This window comes from Trichosurus vulpecula, chromosome 3 (genome assembly GCF_011100635.1).
Source record: "Trichosurus vulpecula isolate mTriVul1 chromosome 3, mTriVul1.pri, whole genome shotgun sequence".
Lineage (NCBI taxonomy): Eukaryota > Metazoa > Chordata > Mammalia > Diprotodontia > Phalangeridae > Trichosurus > Trichosurus vulpecula.
The window spans coordinates 2004988-2024177 of NC_050575.1; the positions used below are offsets into that span (position 1 = coordinate 2004988).

Below are 19190 nucleotides of genomic sequence, written 5' to 3' on the forward strand. Positions count from 1 at the left end.
CTAAGCCCCAGGCCCAAACCCCTATTAGGTGTAAAACCTTAGTGGGTGTGGATTGGCAACTAAGGTGGGGCCCAAGGTGGAGCTAACTCCAGGGAGGGCCTAGTTTACAGGTCTGGGACAGCAGAGGCTTTTAGACCACGTGGGTTTAAGTTGCCTCTTTGTGGCGATTCTAGGTCATGTGGGTGAGTCGCATGTGTGACTCACCCCTGACGTTGAAAAAGATATAAAACCAGGGGTTGGACTTCTCTTCTTTGGAGCTCATTCCCGAAGCAGTGGTGGTGCGTGACTCTGGGCCAGCCCTTGTTCTGAGCTCCCGGGCTGAACCTAGATGTTGGTAACTATGAATCTGTATTGGGTCTGTCTGTTGATGTTTGTACTTTGTTTGTAATTTGCTCTGAAATTCAGGGTGCTGGCTTTTTCCCCTGAACTAAGTGAATGATATTTGTATGCTGAATTAAAGTAAGCTTGTTAACCCCTTAACTTTGCTTTCCTTAGTTAAGCAGAACAAAAGAACCTGTGCTATTGGCAGCTTTCTGGGTGCTGGCTGTGGGTGGATCTTACACCCCCACAGAAGCTGCTAGCCGGATTGTTGAAACAAGTAGAAAGGTGAAAAGTCACGGGGCTCTCTAGGTGCTGTCAAAGTCTGTCTCTGCCCCATAGGCTTCCATTCATTGTCTCTGCTTCTGTCTATATAGCGGCTAGTTCTTGGCTCCCTTTTCCATCATTAAAGTGAACTTTTGTCCTGGAAGAAAACAAATGGCCTTTACGAATAAAAATCTGTTATTTCATCACGGGATGTTAATTGACCCCCATGCTTGAAGCAACCCAGAATGTAGGACAAATAAGTTTAGTTTCTATTGAAAGACTTGAGCCTGGCCCTGGTTGTGCCAAGAAGCAGCCTATGTATGGATTGGAGTCAGCTTCCAGTACGGCATTAGCAGACAGTCACAGAATCCCAGAATCCTGGACGTCACCTAGTCCAACCCGGACCTCAACATGGTTCTCCTTTACAACTTCCAGACTCTGCTCTGCTTGAAGATCTCCATAAAAGGAGAATGTCTCCATTCTGGCGTAGTTCATTTTACTCCTGGGCACCTCTAACTCTTAGGGAATTTTTCCTAATGACAAACTTAAATCGACCTTTCTGCAATTTATACCCATTGTTTCTCCTATCTCTGTGAGACTAAGCAGAAAATAACAGATTCTTTTCGAATACTTGAACAGAGTTATCATATTTTTCCCATTTCATTCTGTTCACTTTTGTTTGGACGTGCTATGGTTTGACATTGTCATTCCTGAGTGCCACGATATTCCTGCGTGGTCTAACCAGGGCAGTACTAGGCAGCTAAGCCTCGTTCTGTTTATTTGAGCCTTTAATGCAGCCTGAATTCACGTTCTTCTTTGTTGTTGCTACCATTGACTGAGCTTAGTCTGCTAGACCCTTAAGGTCATTTTCACGTGAATTGCCATGCAGACATCAAACTTGCCCCAACCTTTAATTGTACATAGCATTTTTTTGAGCCCAAGTGTAGGACTTCATATTCATTCTCATTAGATTTGGCACATTCATTGTACCTAAAACCTTTTGGATCACTGTTTCTGTTATTCCATTGTCTTAATTCTCCTCCCCAACTTCATGTCACCTGTGGTTTTGACAAGCATGCTAGCTATACCTTCGATACAGCAACTGAACCATTTTCCTCAACAGAACAACCCCATGAGTGCTATTAAAGCAAGTATTGGTAACACATTTAGTAGTTGAAAAAATGAATGCTAAGCAACTTATCCTGGGCCAAATAGTTAGTTCTTTTTAAAATGTGTATTTCTTTTTCCATCTAATAAGCATTTTCGCTCTCCCACCTCCCTTCCCACATTGAAAAAAAAACCCTCCATAGGCATGATGGGTAATAATGAATTCCCTTGTTTGCCATGTATGTCTCATTTTCCATCTTGAGGCCATTATCTCCTGTCAGGAGTTGGTTACATGCTTTGGAATTCTGCTTGTTCATTGCGTCAATCAGCATTCTAAAATCTTTACTTATTAGTTTAATTTTTCAATTAGCAAGCATTTATTTTCTTTCCTCTGGCCTCTTTCCAAGTGAAGAGGGAAAAAACCACACAGAACTCTTCTAACAAAAATGTGTATTTAACAAAACAAATGACTATATAGTTTCATTCTGTATATTGAATCTATCACTTCTGCCAGGAGGTGAATAGTATAAATCTTCATCCACCCCCTGGAATCATGGTTATCAAGTCACTAATTATTAAGTTATTAAGTCTATCAAAGTTGTTCTTCCTTACAGTATTGTGTTTATTGTATAAATTCTTCTCCTGGTTCTTCTCACTTCACTCTGCATCATTTCTGGGACTTGTCTTCCCTGATTTCTCTGAAATTGTCTCTTTTGTCTTTTCTTACATCACAACAACATTTTATTATATTCATATACCATAATTTATCCAGCTGATTCTGCCTTTGAAGGATAGCCCCTTGAGTTTCCAGGTCTTTGCCTCTATAGAAAGAACTACTACAAATATTTTTGTACCTTCTGGCCCTTTTTTCTCTTTTCTTTGATTTCTTATAGGTAAATGCTTAGTAGTGATATTTATGGGTCTAAGGCTATGCAGTTTAGTAATTTTTGGACATAATTCCAAATTGCTTCCAGAAGAAATGTACCATTTCGTAGCTCTACCAACAGTAAATAATTGTGACTGTTTTCTTACACGCCCTCTAACTTTGTTATTTTAATTTATTGTTATTTTTGCCAGCCTGATGGGTGTGAGGTGGAATTTCAGAATTGTTTTATTTTGTATTTCTCTAATAGTAATTTGGAGGGTTTTTTTAAAAATATGGCTATTGATAGCTTGTACGTCTTTCTTTGGAAATCGTTCATATCCTTTCATTAGAAAAACTTGCATAATTTTTTTTCTAGTTAACTAGCTTAAAGAACTCGTAAGTGTTCCTCCTGATTATAAGTCCAGAATATTTTCCATATTTTCCACTGCCATTTTTAAAATTTTTATTTAATATATTTAGTTTTCAGCATTGATTTTCACAAGAGTTTGAGTTACAAATTTTCTCCCCATTTCTACCCTCCAGCCACTCCAAGATGGCATATATTCTGTTTGCCCTGTTCCCCAGTCAGCCCTCCCCTCTATCACCCCACTCCCCTCCCATCCCCTTTTCCCTTCCTTTCTTGTAGGGCAAGATGAATTTCTATGCCCCATTGCCTGTGTATCTTATTTTCTAGTTGCATGCAAAAACTTTTTGTTTGTTTGTTTTTGAATATCTGTTTTTAAAACTTTGAGTTCCAAATTCTCTCCCCTCTTCCCTTCCCACCCACCCTCCCCAAGAAGTCAAGCAATTCAACATAGGCCACATGTGTATCATTATGTATAACCCTTCCACAATACTCAGGTTGTGAAAAACTAACTATATTTTGCTCCTTCCTAACCTATCCCCCTTTATTGAATTTTCTCCCTTGACTCTGTCCCCTTTCAAGAGTGTTTGTTTTTGATTACCTCCACCCCCATCTTCCCTCCCTTCTATCATCCCCCCTTTTTTATCTTCTTCCTCCTTTTTTCCTGTGGGGTAAGATACCCAATTGAGTATGTATGGTATTCCCTCCTCAGGTCAAATCTGATGAGAGTAAGATTCACTCATTCCCCCTCACCTGACTTCTCCTTCCTTCCTACAGAACTGCTTTTTCTTGCCACTTTTATGTGAGATAATTTACCCCATTCTATCTCTCCCTATCTCCCTCTCTCAATATATTCCTCTCTCATCCTTTATTTTATTTTATTTCTTTTAGATATCTTCCCTTCATCTTCAACTCACCCTGTGCCCTCTCTCTCTCTCTCTATATATATATACACATACATATATACATACATACACACTCACATATACATATACATACATAAACATACATATATACATATACATACATACATATACATACATATACATATACATATACACATACACATACACATACATATACATATACATATACATATACATATACATATACATATACATATACATATACATATACATATACATATACATATACATATACATATATATGAGAATATTCCCTTCAGCTACCCTAATACTGAGGTCTCATGAATCATACACATCATCTTTCCATGTAGGAATGTAAACAAAACAGTTCAACTTTAGTAAGTCCCTTGCAATTTCTTTTTCTTGATTACCTTTTCAAGCTTCTCTTGATTCTTGTGTTTGAAAGTCAAATTTTCTATTCAGCTCTGGTCTTTTCACTGAGAAAGCTTGAAAGTCCTCTATTTTATTGAAAGTACATATTTTGCCTTTGAGCATGATACTCAGTTTTGCTGGGTAGGTGATTCTTGGTTTTAATCCTAGCTCCATTGACCTCCGGAGTATTGTATTCCAAGCCCTTCGATCTCTTAATGTAGAAGCTGCCAGATCTCGGGTTATTCTGATTGTGTTTCCACAATACTCAAATTGTTTCTTTCTGGCTGCTTGCAGTATTTTCTCCTTGATCTGGGAGCTCTGGAATTTGGCGACAATATTCCTAGGAGATTTCTTTTTGGGATCTATTCGAGGAAGCGATCGGTGGATTCTTTCAATTTCTATTTTGCCCTCTGGCTCTAGAATATCAGGGCAGTTCTCCTTGATAATTTCTTGAAAGATGGTATCTAGGCTCTCTTTTTTTGATCATGGCTTTCAGGTAGTCCAGTAATTTTTAAATTATCTCTCCTGGATCTGTTTTCCAGGTCAGTGGTTTTTCCAATGAGATATTTGACATTGTCTTCCATTTTTTCATTCCTGTGGTTCTGTTTTATAATATCTTGATTTCTCATAAAGTCACTAGCTTCCACTTGCTCCAATCTCATTTTTAAGGTAGTATTTTCTTCAGTGGTCTTTTGGACCTCCTTTTCCATTTGGCTAATTCTGCCTCTCAAGGCATTCTTCTCCTCATTGGCTTTTTGGAGCTCTTTTGCCATTTGAGTTAGTCTATTTTTAAGGTGTTGTTTTCTTCAGTGTATTTTTCAGCATGTTTTTGGGTCTCCTTTAGCAAGTCATTGACTTGTTTTTCATGGTTTTCTCACATCCTTCTCATTTCTCTTCCCAATTGGGTATGTATGGTATTCCCTCCTCAGGCCAAATCTGATGAGAGCAAGCTTCTCTCATTCCCCCCTCACCTGCCCTCTCCCCTCCTCCCACAGAACTGCTTCCTCTTGCCACCTTTATGCAAGATAATCCACCCCATTCTATCTCTCCCTATCTCCCTCTCTCAGTATGTTCCTCTCTCATCCCTTAATTTTATTTTATTTCTTTTAGATATCTTCCCTTCATCTTCAACTCACCCTGTGTCTGCTCTCTCTCTCTCTCTCTCTCTCTCTTATATATATATATATACACACACACATATAGATATATACATACATACATATTCACTTATATATGTATATACATAAACATATACACACACACACACACACACACACACACACATATATATTCCCTTCAGCTACCCTAATACTGAGGTCTCATGCATCATACATGTCATCTTTCCTGTAGGAATGTAAACAAAACAGTTCAACTTTAGTAAGTCCCTTGCAATTTCTATTTCTTGATTACCTTTTCATGCTTCTCTTGATTCTTGTGTTTGAAAGTCAAATTTTCTGTTCAGTTTTGGTCTTTTCACTGAGAAAGCTTGAAAGTCCTCTATTTTATTGAAAATCCATATTTTGCCTTCGAGCATGATACTCAGTTTTGCTGGGTAGGTCATTCTAGGTTTTAATCCTAGCTCCATTGACCTCCGGAATATTGTATTCCAAGCCCTTCGATCTCTTAATGTAGAAGCTGCCAGATCTTGGGTTATTCTGATTATGTTTCCACAATACTCAAATTGTTTCTTTCTGGCTGCTTGCAGTATTTTCTCCTTGATCTGGGAGCTCTGGAATTTGGCGACAATATTCCTAGGAGATTTCTTTTTGGGATCTATTTGAGGAGGCGATCGATGGATTCTTTCAATTTCTATTTTGCCCTGTGGCTCTAGAATATCAGGACAGTTCTCCTTGATAATTTCTTGAAATATGATATCTAGGCTCTTTTTTTTGATCATGGCTTTCAGGTAGTCCAATAATTCTAAAATTATCTCTCCTGGATTGTTTTAACAATCCGGCTAGCAGCTTCTGTGAGGGTTTAAGATTCACCCACAGCCAGCACCCAGAAAGCTGCCAACAGCACAGGTTCTTTCGATCTGCTTAAGCAAGAGAAGCAAGGTTAAGGGATTGACAGGCTTACTTTTAATTCAAATATCATTCAGTTAGTTCAGAGGAAAAAAACAGCACCCTGAACTTCAAAACAAAATTCAAACAAATTACAAACATCAACAGACTTTGTCTAATTCAAATCCCAACACATAGTTACCAGAGTTCAACAAAGTTTCAACATCTGGGTTTACAAGCTGGAGGGTTCCTTAGGTACAGCTGCCTGGAGTCTCCTCATCAACACCATCTCCAGAGCCCCGCACAAATGGCTCTGTCCTCCCTTCTTGTAGGGCTTCAGACATCATCAAACATCATCTGAATCACCAGAGCTCAGGCTCTGGTGATCAGTTCTTGAGTTGGCCCCTCCCCTAGAACCCTGAGAGGTTCACATCCACATGGATTAGGTTAACACCTAATGGGGTTTGGGCCTGGGGCTAGCACCTAGTAAGGCTCACTGAGATAAATTGAGTCACTCAAAACAAAGGCCGTTCTGGTTACACTCCACCCATTGTTGAAGCTGAAGCAGGAGCTGCTGGTAGCAGAGCTGACCTATGGGAGGAAGCTGAACAAGGACTTGAGGCCAGTGGGTAATCTTTTTACCATAGAGGGGAAGCATGTATATGATTTTGCTGTACACCATCATGCTTCTCTGTGGCCTCCTGGTTACTCTTGTGCGGCGTACTTATTGGGCCTGGAAGCTTTTGATCAATATGTCAAAATGGGGATGCTGGTTCATGGGTTGGTTACTGTGGAGCCTAAATATATGCTTTGATTCTTCTGCCTCTTATCTTGAGAATTTCTTATATCCAGCAGTTCCCAAACCTTTCAGACATATATATGATGCTCTTTGAGATTATAAACTCTGCCCTCCTAATACGTGGATCTATTTTCTAGGTCAGTGGTTTTTCCAATGAGATATTTCACATTGTCTTCCATTTTTTCATTCCTTTGGTTCTGTTTTATAATATTTTGATTTCTCATAAAGTCACTAGCTTCCACTTGCTCCAATCTAATTTTTAAAGTAGTATTTTCTTCAGTGGTCTTTTGGACCTCCTTTTCCATTTGGCTAATTCTGCCTTTCAAGGCATTCTTCTCCTCATTGGCTTTTTGGAGCTCTTTTGCCATTTGAGTTAGTCTATTTTTAAGGTGTTGTTTTCTTCAGTGTATTTTTCAGCATGTTTTTGGGTCTCCTTTAGCAAGTCATTGACTTGTTTTTCATGGTTTTCTCACATCCTTCTCATTTCTCTTCCCAGTTTTTCCTCTACTTCTCTAACTTGCTTTTCCAAATCCTTTTTGAGCTCTTCCATGGCCTGAGACCAGTTCATGTTTTTCTTGGAGGCTTTTGGTGTAGGCTCTATGACTTTATTGACTTCTTCCGTCTGTATGTTTTGGTTTTGTTTGTCACCAAAGAAGGGTTCCTGAGTCTGAGACTGAATCTGGGTGCGTTTTCGCTGCCTGACCATATTCCCAACCAACTAACTTGACCCTTGAGTTTTTCAGCGGGGTATGAGTGCTTGTAGACTAAAGAGTTCTATGTTCCACGCTTGGGGGGGGTGCGCCAGCTCTGTCACACCAGCACTCCTCCTTCCCCAAGAACCCCCAACCCGGACTGGGCTTAGATCTTCAGCAGGCTGTGCACTCCTGCTCTGATCCGCCACTTAATTCCTCCCACCAGGTGGGCCTGGGGCCGGAAGCACCTGCAGCTGTACTTCTGTAGCTGCCCCACCTCCGTTGCCCCGGGGCGGTGGCCGAACTGCGAACTCCTTCCACTCTGGCAGCTTTTCTCACTAGTCTTCTCTGTTGTCTTTGGTGTTTGTGGGTTGAGAAGTCTGGTAACTGCTGCAGCTCACTGATTCAGTGCGCTAGGGCACGCTCCTCCAGGCTCCTGGTCTGGTTGGTCCGTGCTGCTCACGCTGGGCTCTGCTCCACTCCCAGCTCCCAGCTCCGTGTGGGATAGATCTCACCCAGAGACCATCCAGGCTGTCCTGGGCTGGAGCCCTGCTTCCCTCTGCTCTTTTGTGGGTTCTGCCGTTCTAGAATTGGTTCAGAGCCATTTTTTATAGGTTTTTGGAGGGACTGGGTGGGGAGCTCATGCTAGTCCCTGCTTTTCAGCTGCCATCTTGGCTCCGCCCCCCTCCACTGCCATTCTTAAATCATTGATAAAAGTGTTAACTAACAAAAGGCTAAGGACAGGTCCTGGGACCCATCACTAGAAAACTCCCTCCAGGATGACATTGGTTCAACAATGAGTTCTCTTTAATTCTTATTAATTCAGATAATTGAGAGTCCACCTTTCTGAACCTGTATTTCTCTGGTCTAATAGTCCTTTTGAAAAATGTAGCGAGGTTAGTCTGGCATGACTTGTTCTGGGTGAGAAATCACATCAAGTCTTAGCTCATCTGCCACCTCTGCCATTTCTTTCTCTCCTCTCTGCCCTGTGCTCTGTCTAGGTCTGATGATTTGAACACATTGAAAGCAACTGGTATGAACCTGTCACCTCCTCATTTTTTTAACTTTACCTCCCTCTGAATTCTTTTTGTTCTGCCTGTGTCTGGCTGATCTTTCAGAAGAAGCCGAGTAAGGTGGCAGTTTGTTTTTACCCTCCATTATCTGTTGCTGTTGCTTTATCTATCCTTAGCTACAGTTACACCCATTAGTTGCTCTTTTCTTCTAGACCTGCGGCACTCCTCTGTTTTCATCATCTTCTTCTTGTTTACTTGTTTTCAGTCGTGTCTGACTCTTCATGATCCCATTTGGCTTTTATTTTGGGCAGAAATACTGAAGTGGTTTGCCATTTCCTTCTCCAGCTCGTTTGACAGATGAGGAAGCTAACGCAGACAGGGTTAAGTGACTTGCCCAGGATCACACAGCTAGTAAATGTCTGAGGCCAGATTTGAACTCAGGAAGAGGAGTCTTCAGGCTCCAGACCTAGTACTATGTCTACTGCACCACCCAGCTGCCCCTTCTTACCTGCTTATTTACCTTTGTTTCCTTCTGAGATTTTAAAAAAATCTTAGCTGGTCATTAAGTTAGTTGTGCACTCAGATATTGATTTCTTCACAAAGTTTATCCTTTTCTTCCTCATTGAAACAATTTTTGTTTGTTTCATTAGAATTTAAGTTTTTTGTGCTTCGCAAGAACACTAATATAGGCAGTGAGGCCTCATGTTATTCTGTGCATTTCTTTCCAGGAGACAAAATGATGTCTGCTTTCTTTTTCTTTTTTTAATATGCATAAATTTTTATTGATACTGTTTTTTACATCATCATAATTATACCTAGTTTCTCTCCCTCTTGACTCCCTGGAGAGCTACCCCTTTATAAAAAATAGTATTTTTTAAAGACCTTGGTCTTCCCCCAAAAAAAGAAAGAAAAGAAAAAAAATTAGCACAGCTTCTTTATACACTGGAAAAATGTGAAAACATGTGCAGTAGGTAATACTTAGAGATCTGCCTCAATGAAGAGGTGGATTTGGGGGTCAGGAGGCGGATTTGGGGGTCGGGAGGTGTCTGTCCTCACATCTATTCATTTGAATCATGTTTGATCTTTATAATTTTGTTACGTTTACTTTTTAAAAAATAAGTTTTTATTGATGTCTTCTGTTGTGATTATCCTCTCCTTTCCACTCCCAGAGAGCCATTCCATATAAACATAGTATTTTTTAGAGAGAAAAAAAATCAGCATACCTGCTTGATACATTGAAAAGCCCCAAAATATGTACAGTGTATGACACCTGTGGAACTCTCACCTCCTTGAAAGAGTGGGTTAGAGGTATCTTCCCAGGTCTCTTCATTCAAGTCCTGTTTGATCTTTATTATTTATTATATTCACTTTTGATTTTGAGGTGTGTAGTTGTTCCATTTACTTTGTTGTAGTTACGTGTATATTATTTTCTTGACTGTTTCCTTCCTGTAGATCTCTCCATGCTTCTCTGTAGTGGGGGTGTGGTTCTTTCCATTTACACTGTTGTGTTCCTTATACATTTGTTTTCCTGGATCTTTTACTAAGCTTCTCTGGATTTGTCACACACACACACACACACACACACACACATTGTTACAGCACTTTCCATTCCATTCCTTTGCCATAGTTTGTTTAGCCATTGCCCATTCGATGGACTTGTGCTTTGTTTCCAGTTCTATGCTATAACAGAAAGTGCTACTATAAATATTTTGGTGTATGTGGGGACTTTCTTATCAACAGATTATTTGGAGATAAACCCACCAATGGAATCTCCGAGGATAGGGACATTTTGTCCTTGTGTCAAGCTCTTTGGTTTTTTTTCTCTCCACTGGGGTCCTTGCCCAGCCTGAGTCATTTATTTAGTCAGTGCTTTCTTGCTGTCTAGTGCCCCAGGAGAGCCAGGCAGAGGCAGGAAGCATGGTGTCCTGGGTCCCCCCCCCCCCCCCGGCAATGTGTAGTTCCTGTGTTAATAGCATACATGTGAGGAATTCATTCACATGAGGAATAAAGTTTGGACCCTAATTATACTGTTGAAATCCTTGGAATTTCTTTGTCATTAGGTAGTAAATAGCTTTCATTTCAAATCAGTTCCCCACAGGTACAGAGTATTGTTTGTATGGCATTACATAAATGCCCTTTTCTGGTTAATCCAGAGGTCATCGTTTGCATTTCCTTTTGTTTACATGTGCCCTATTTTTCACTTTTATTCTTAGGCGTATAGAAACAAATGGATGTGAGAAGAACTGTTTTCGTTGAGTGGCTGAGAGTCCCTTATTAAACACTGTCTTCATTTGCAGATGGACAATGCCCGGGACCTGCTCTCCTTTGGAGGTCTTCAGGTGGTGATCAGTGGGCTCAACAGTACTGAGAACTCGCTGAAGGAGTATGCTGCTTTTGTGTTAGGTGCTGCTTTCTCCAGGTGAGCTCCAGGCCAGGGGTTCTGCCATTGAGATGGCCAGGATGAAAATGACTTTTTTGAAATTTCTGGGGAGGTTTGTAGGAAGGTCCTCTGGTCCTTTAACTGGCACATTTCAGACTACAGTTTTGGGTATTCCCTTATTACATAATCCTACAGAATATAGATTCCCTATCTTCCTTTAAGGTGTGGCTCAAAAGGAGAAAAAGAGAGCTCAAGTACCATCTTCTGCAGGAATGATTTCCTGATTCCCCCACTGCTTGTGTCTGCACCCCGAATGACATTGTTTTAACTACCTTGTATAGTTTCGTATTTATCAACTTTATATTGATGTACCCTAGAAACAGCATTGTGGATAGACCGTTGAGTCTTGAGTCAGGGAGACTTGAGTTCTAATCCAGCCTCATATGCTAAACTAGTTGTGTGTCTTGGGCAAGTCACTTAACCTTTGTCTGCCTTAGTTTCCCTGACTGTAAAATAGGGATACCTATCTCCCAGGGTTGTTGTGAGGATCAAATAAGATAATATTTGTAAGGCTTTTAGCACTGTGCCTGACACAGAGTAGGCACTTAATAAATCCTCCCTTCCTAACCTCCTTCCCTTTTATATCCTTGTCGTCATTAAAAGATGAGCTTCTGGCAAGTCGGGATTTTTATTCTTTCTGCTTGTATCTCCAGTATCTAATATACACCTGGTACGTAGTGGGTACTTAATAAACAGTGTTCCCTGACATCAGGCCTAAATCTGCCTTTGGAATTTTCTCCTGTTAGACTTGGTCATAAACAACAGTCTAGTCCCTCAAAGACAACATCTGTCATGGTTTTTTTGGACTCCCTAACCTCATCTTCTCTTCTCCATGTTCAGTATGCCCGGTTCCTCCTAGGATTTGGACTCAAGACCTTTCTCCCTTTCATTCCCTTCCTGGACACCTGACGGTTCTTCAGGGCCCTTCCTGTACTTCCAGAACTGCCCTAGGTCTTTTCATGTCTTGTGACCAGGGCATAGCACAGAGGGATTTCTTCCTTTCCTCATGCAGCCCAATATTGCTTTGGCTTATCAGCCTGCTACATCACATGGCTGACACACATTGAGTTTGCAGTTCTCTTTAGCCTCCAGATCTTTTTCAGAACAACTGCTCTTTTTTTTGTGTAATTAGTTTTCAGCATTCACTTTTTATAAGATTATGAGTTCCAGATTTTTCTCTCTCTCCCTCCCTTCCCCAAATGGCAAGCAATATGATATAGGTTATACACATGCAATCACGGTAAACATTTCCACTTTGTGAAAGAAGGAACAGAACAAAGGGAAAAAACCCCACAAAAAAAACAAGACAGTGAAAACAGTATGCTTTGGTCTACATTCAGAATCAATCAGTTCTTTCTCAGGATGTGGATAGTATTTTCCATCATGAGCCTTTTGAACTTGTCTTGGATCATTGTATTGTTGAGAAGAACTAAGTCTGTCACGGTTGTTCATCCGCACAGTGCTGCTGTTACTGTGGACAATGTTCTCCTCCTTGTTCTCACTTCATGCAGCATCAGTTCATGTAAGTCTCTCCAGGTTTTTCTGAAGTCTTCCTATCATCACAATAGTATTCCGTTATCTTCATATACACAACTTGTTCAGCCATTCCTCATTTGATGGATGCTTTCTTAGTTTGCAGTTCTTTGCCGCTACAAAAAGAAGTGCTCTAAATACTTTTGTACATGTGAGTCCTTTTCCCTTTTTCAGGATCTCTTTGGGATGTAGACGTAGTAGTGGCATTGCTGGCTCAGAGGATATGCACAGTTTGGTAGCCCTTTGGGCATAGTAGCAAAATGCTCTCCAGAATGGTTGAATCAGTTCACAACTCCACCAACGATGCATTAGTGTGCCAATTTTCCCACATCTTCTCCAACATTTATCATTTTCCTTTTCGTCATATTAGCCAGTCTGATAGGTTGAGGTGGTGCCTCAGAGAACAACTGCTGTTTAATAATCATATTAGCCTCAAGTAGCTGTGAATTTTTTGATATTTCTTCTGCATCATGATTATTTCTCAGCCCGTATCTTACATATAGATACTTTATACCACATTTCTAAGGCATGCAGTGAGGAAAACATTTAGAACAGCAGTATGAGGGTGTGAAAAGAGGACACGCATTACTTGAAATGTCGCTATTAATAGGTAATCTGCATCCAGCCAGAGAGGGTTGTTGGGGAATTTGTCCTTCTTTAGTCAGTAGTGGCCAACAAATGTGATACCTCGCATTTAAATATTAAGGCCATGGAGTCTGACTTACTTTTTATCAGAGGGTTTTCTAGACAGTTTCTCAGGAAGAATTGTTGAGAATTGTGAGAATACCCCACTGTTCCTCCCATGACGGAGATCAGGTTATCTTTGTATTACAGTTAGTTATTCAGGAATAAATTTCTTTCAGCCCTTTGCAGAAGCAGAGTGTCCTTGTCTGGCCATAACAGTAACATTTTGGGTGAGAAACTGCTCTGGATATCTGACTGGTTGGGAATTTTATAGGAAAATATCTTCTTTGTGTTTATTTCTCTTCTTTAATCTGATTAATTAGAATTTGATTCTGATTAGAACTTACCAAGAGTCTGATACTTCTTATTAATGTTGGGGCAGCAATGTTGGAACATCTGGGTGGGAGGTTGTGGGGAAGGAAGTGCCATGAGAAGCTGCCTTTCCCCTTTTTTTCTCCCCATTACTGCCCTCTCAAATGCTGATCCCCGGGCTGACCACTGAGAACTTCACTTTTGAAATGTGTTAATAGGTTTCACAAGGGTAACTAAACTACCCACTTTGGGATTGCAGGCTGCTTACTCCCTGCCTTTGTAATGCCCTCTTCCTCAGTTTACATGGTAAATTGTAGCTTATAGCTAGCTATAATTTACAAAAAAGGAAGGAACTCTAACCTCACATTAACCCCAGGATCACTACTTCTTATGGTGAAATGAAAGGGAAATGAGAGAGAGAGAGAGAGAGAGAGAGAGAGAGAGAGAAAGAGAGAGAGAGAGAGAGTGTGTGTGTGTGTGTATGTGTATGTGTGTATGTGTGTAAGTGTAAGAGGGAGAGAGAGATTTAAGTGAGAACAAGAAAAGGAATTTCTGGTGCCTTATTTCATCCTCTGGTAAGTAAAGGACTTATTCTTATGGCCTTTAAAAGCCTTTAAACTCTCTGAAGTCCTGGACTCATTCAATTATTTCTTCTCCCAATGCATTAACAAAAATGTGACCAAGCCAAATATTATTAGTCTCTTCCTAGGTCTTGTTTGGGAACCTTTTCAATAAGTCCAAGCCCCCTATTATAGGCCATCAGTTTCAAAGCTTCAGCATAGAAGTCCCTGCTTGTGGAAATACATTTCTTACAGAAAAATATCTAGCATCTTGTTCTTATGGTGGATTTAAGGGGGCTTAACCCATAGAGCCACAGGCAGTTGGATGGGGCCTTTTGATCTCCATAACTCACCAAGGGGCTATGCCAGTACACAGTGTTATTAGGACTTTTCAGTGATTGCATTAGCATAAGAGCATGTTAACATTTATTCAGTGTTGCTAAAATTTAAGTAGAGATAAATATAAAATATTACGGTTTCATGTTTTGGTGGCAACAGATTGCTGTGTGCAAAATGCTTTGGCACTGCTTTTGATGGCCCATCGGAGCATCGTTAGGGTGATAGCACAGTATCATCAAAGCCATCAGAATACTGGTGGCAGAGTCCCCAATATCCTGAAAATGTCAGTGTTTTGTGCAAACAGGAACTTTTAGAATAGTAAGAATGTGTCCTCCTAGAGAAGGAGACCTTCGGTGTTCTTTTGTGCCTCTTTTCAAATACACATCTCTTCTCAAATATTGACTCCCCAGCCCCTTACACTTTAAGGTGAAATGGAATATGCCATGGCAGTCTAGGGCACCATTTCCTAGAAATCTGGTACATAGTGTTTATATATAAGATAGAGGTTTGGAAACAGTCAGGGTGCTGCAGAAATGTCAAAAAATTCAGTCACTCAAGGCTAATTCCAAATAGTTGAATAGCAGTTAGTCTGATAAAGCCCAGTTATTGGAATTTTAGCAGCCCAGGGATGGAAAAAAATCTTCTAAAGGTTATTTAGTGGCCCCCCCCTGCACCTCCCTTTTTAGTTTTCACCAGAGTATACCTAAACTCACACAGTTCTTTGTTCAGAACCTGGATCTACAGGGAGGCAGTGTAAGCAGCTGCCACTTAATACAACCTGACCCCACCCTTTCTATCTTGTGTTAGCTTACATTGCTACTTCTCTCACAAAACTATATTCTTCTTTCTGTTCCTTTCCCGTCTCTTTGCCTTTGGCTGTCTCCTGTGCCCAGAAGGCAATCCCTCTGCACCTCTACCTTGAGGTGAAACATCGTCTTCTACGTGAAACCTTTCCTGATCTTCCCTGTTGCTAACTACCATACATTTATTGTGTATTCATTCTTTGTAGACTAGTGCGTGTGCATGGTGTCTCCCCCCATAGATTGTAAGCTCTCACTGTGTGTCTACCACAGGGCTGAGTACAGAGTAGATAATGAATGCTTTCGATCAGGTTTTTTGATGAAGGGGATATGACTAGGGTATGCTTCTTAGCCTAATTGTTGTAAATAATTGTGTCGGAGAGTCTGTTAAATATTGTGTTGGTAAACCAACTGTGTCACAGTTAAGGCTCAAAGTGTCCATAGTATACAGGGTGTGTGCAGTTTTAATATCCTCTTTGCAGTGCTGAAGTCCCATGTTCTCATTCTCTTTCTCTCTCTTCCTGCCTTCTTTTTGATGTGTGCTTCCTGTCATGATGTTTTTCCTTAGGCTTAATCACAATCCTGATTTCTACATTGGTTGTCTTACATTGGTTATGTCATTTGTAAAGATGCTTATGTTAAGTCATATGTTTTCCTATGTTAAGAAGATCTGCTCAGGTTTGTTGGGACCCTGCTTGCCCCCGTTCATTGTCCACCTCACGGCTCTCCATGTGTGCCGGGTCATTTTGCATGCAGTAGTTTGCCACCAGAACACAGTATTGTAGCATTTTTATGTTGATTTCTATTTGAATAGTGGTGACACTGGGTTTTTATTTGCACAGTTGGATTAATTGTGTAAATAAGGTCTCCATATGCCCCCAAGTTGATTTTTCTTTGAATCATCTATCATGAACATTGAGCACAATTGATCCCCAGGCATAGGATTTGACCATTCACATCTCTCCTTAGTCCTCTCCTTGATCTGTTCGCAGATGCTGCCTCGTACCCCTCATGTTCTCCCAGAGCTTAAAATCAGCAACTCTTTTCCCTCCTTTCCTTCTCTCTGTTGTCCTTTCAGTCTCTTGATTGTGGCATCCTCCCTGAGATTGTGCATGCTTTCCCTTCCAGTGATAAAGACCAATATGCTCCTACAAATCCCATCTGCATTTCTGCCTCTTCTGACTGAGCTCTAAGGTAAATCTGCCCTTCTCTAGGTCCTTTAGCATCTGCTTTCACCTTCCTCTCCATCCTTCTTCTTTGGCAGTCTTATTTTTTCGTTCTTGTAATTTGGTGTCTCACAACTTCTACTATACCTATTCAAAAAACCCAACAATTGTTCGATTAAATTTGAGGAAGGAATTAGAAGATCATTCTCTCCATGCCACCTCCCCACCTTCCTTAAGGGAAAGGACCTCCCAGTGATGAATTTGCTCTACCACGTCAGCTCTGCAGTGGGGTTTTAATGAGAGGTGCTGGAGGACTGAGAAAAGTTAGTGACTTGCTCTGGGTCACAAGGCAGTGTGTCTGGTGGAAACCTATGGCTTCCTAACTCTAAGACCAAGTCCAGTGCCCCATGGTGCCCCTCTCCTCATTTTCATAGTTTTTATCAGCTAGTCCCAGATTCAGGATCCAGTTTGTGGCATTGCAGAGAGGACTGCATCTGAAATCAGCCATGGGACCCTGGGCAGGTCACTTTATGTTTATGCACCTTAGGTTCCTCTTCCATAAAATGCATCCATCAGGTTGTATGACCAGCCTTTGTGACTTCTGCCCCTTATGAGCCTGTGACCGTTTAAAATCTAAAGCCATGTTTGTGCCTTATTTGGCAGTGAGAAGCAAGTCCCGCCCCATTGAGGGCCTGGAAGACATCAGTAGCTTGAAAGAAGTCACACTTTGGGGAAACTGTCATTTTAGTCAGAATTAGTGTGTGACCCTCCTGTCTTCTGTCTCACGGGTGTAGGCGAGGGGATACATACTGTTTATAGGCGATAAAGAGAAGCTGAACAGTTTATACATGCTAACTTACTTGACCCCTCTTTATTGTTAGCCCACACTCTTGGTTAGCTAATGCATTTAAAACCAAATTCAGGGTCTCATTTTAAAAAGAAAAAATACTTCAGTTACTAACATGTAAATAGGAATAGGGATGGATGTGTTACCTCAGGGGAGGACTGTGATGCCAACTGGGAACCTCCCATGTGAGGAAACTACCAATGCAAGTTTTTATGGACCAGTGTAGCTGGTTTTTATGTCCCTTCTCAGTAGCTTACGGTCTTAAAGTGTTGCGTAGCCAGTTGTATAACCACTGGGTGCTTAAGTAATTTGGTTTGGTGTATTCTCACATTTTGTTAAGAAGTTTAATCTTTTTCAGAATTTTGCTACCCTAGATTTTCTATCATATTTGTTTCCAAATGTATTTATCTTCCTTCTCCTTGAGAGCCATCCCTGGTTACAAAGACTAGAAACAAAAACATTCAGTAAAAATATCCAACTCTTTGACAGTGTATACAGTATTCTACTCCCATAGTCTCCTCTCTCTGGGGAAAAAAGCAGAGAGATGCACTTTTCTCATCTCTTTTAGGACCAAACTTGGTTATTGTATTACATAGCGTTAATTATCATTGCGTAGTAGTACATTCTTTCCAATTTTTTTCTGTTTATGTTGTTGTCACGTTGTTACACAATGTTGTTACATTGTGGTTGCATATTGTTTTCTGAGGTTTACTTTGCGTTGTATTTTAGCAACTGTCTTTTGTTAATTTGAGGATTGGGAATTGTGTTCAGGTATGTTCTGTAAGGACAGAAAGCTCCCCCAGGCTCAGGGCATACCTCGTAGCCCACAACGTCACCTGAAGAGCACAGCTTAGTACCTTCACAATGCCATGTATTCAAGCCAACAACATTTAATTAGAGAGCATAGCAAATCAAGTGACAAGAAGAGATTTTCTCCCATGCATGTGCAGTATTGTGGTTTGCTTGTCCTGATAACCACACAACTAGTGGGGAAAGGCCCTTCTAGGGAAAGATGTGTGGCAATCAGGAGGTTTAGGTTTGGGGAGTGGCTCTGCTATCAGCTAGCTTCATGACCTAGAGCCTTTGTCACTTAGAAGGGGGGACAAGTGTTTAAGCATTTATTAAGCACCTCTTATGTTCCAGACAGTGTGTTAAGAATCATACGTGTGAGACAACTCAAGTAATATTCAGAGACTTCTCATAGAAGCGAAAAGGAGAAAAAGGAGTCTTTATTTACCACCTGGGGAGAAAGGGCCATCTCGCAACCCATAGACAATAGGTAGGGAGAGGTGGCACCCAGAGGGCAGAACCTAGCTATATACTCCCAACGCAAACAACCCCCACCCACCACTGACCTTTTCTCTCATTGGTGGAGTTCAGGCTCACAATCTACTCCAGATACAAGGGACAAGGAAATGCTAATTTAGCCAGTGCCAACTCTTAAGAACACTTTTATTCTTATTTGGCGAGGCTAGTGCTGAGGGGGGTCAGGCTGCTCTAACTTTCGGACTCCCACAGGTCCTACAGGTCAGGTGATTTTTAACAACTCGAAACTTAGGCCCAGCTGTCAATCAGAAGCCCTGAGCCATGCTGAAAAGTCCTCACCTCTATTCATCCCACTCAGTTTACAGAAAGGCTGAGGCTCAGATTTTATGAGAGGTCTTCACCATCTAACTCATACAGATATCTCATTTGATCATCTAATAACTCTGGGAGATGGGTGCTATTATCCCCATATTACAGTAGAGGAAACTGAGGCAGACAGAGGTTAAGTGACCAGGGT

The 19190-nt window shown here is 40.9% G+C and overlaps 1 protein-coding gene across 3 annotated transcripts in view; it reads left to right on the forward strand.

Annotated features, from left to right (window-relative positions):
- Positions 1 to 19190, forward strand: part of SIL1 (SIL1 nucleotide exchange factor) — a 268621-nt gene that overhangs the window by 189509 nt on the left and 59922 nt on the right. For all 3 annotated transcript variants that reach the window (XM_036750497.1, XM_036750495.1, XM_036750496.1), the window contains one exon: positions 11024 to 11145. In XM_036750497.1, coding sequence (XP_036606392.1) covers positions 11024 to 11145 — 122 coding nt within the window. The remainder of the gene's footprint in view (positions 1 to 11023; positions 11146 to 19190) is intronic.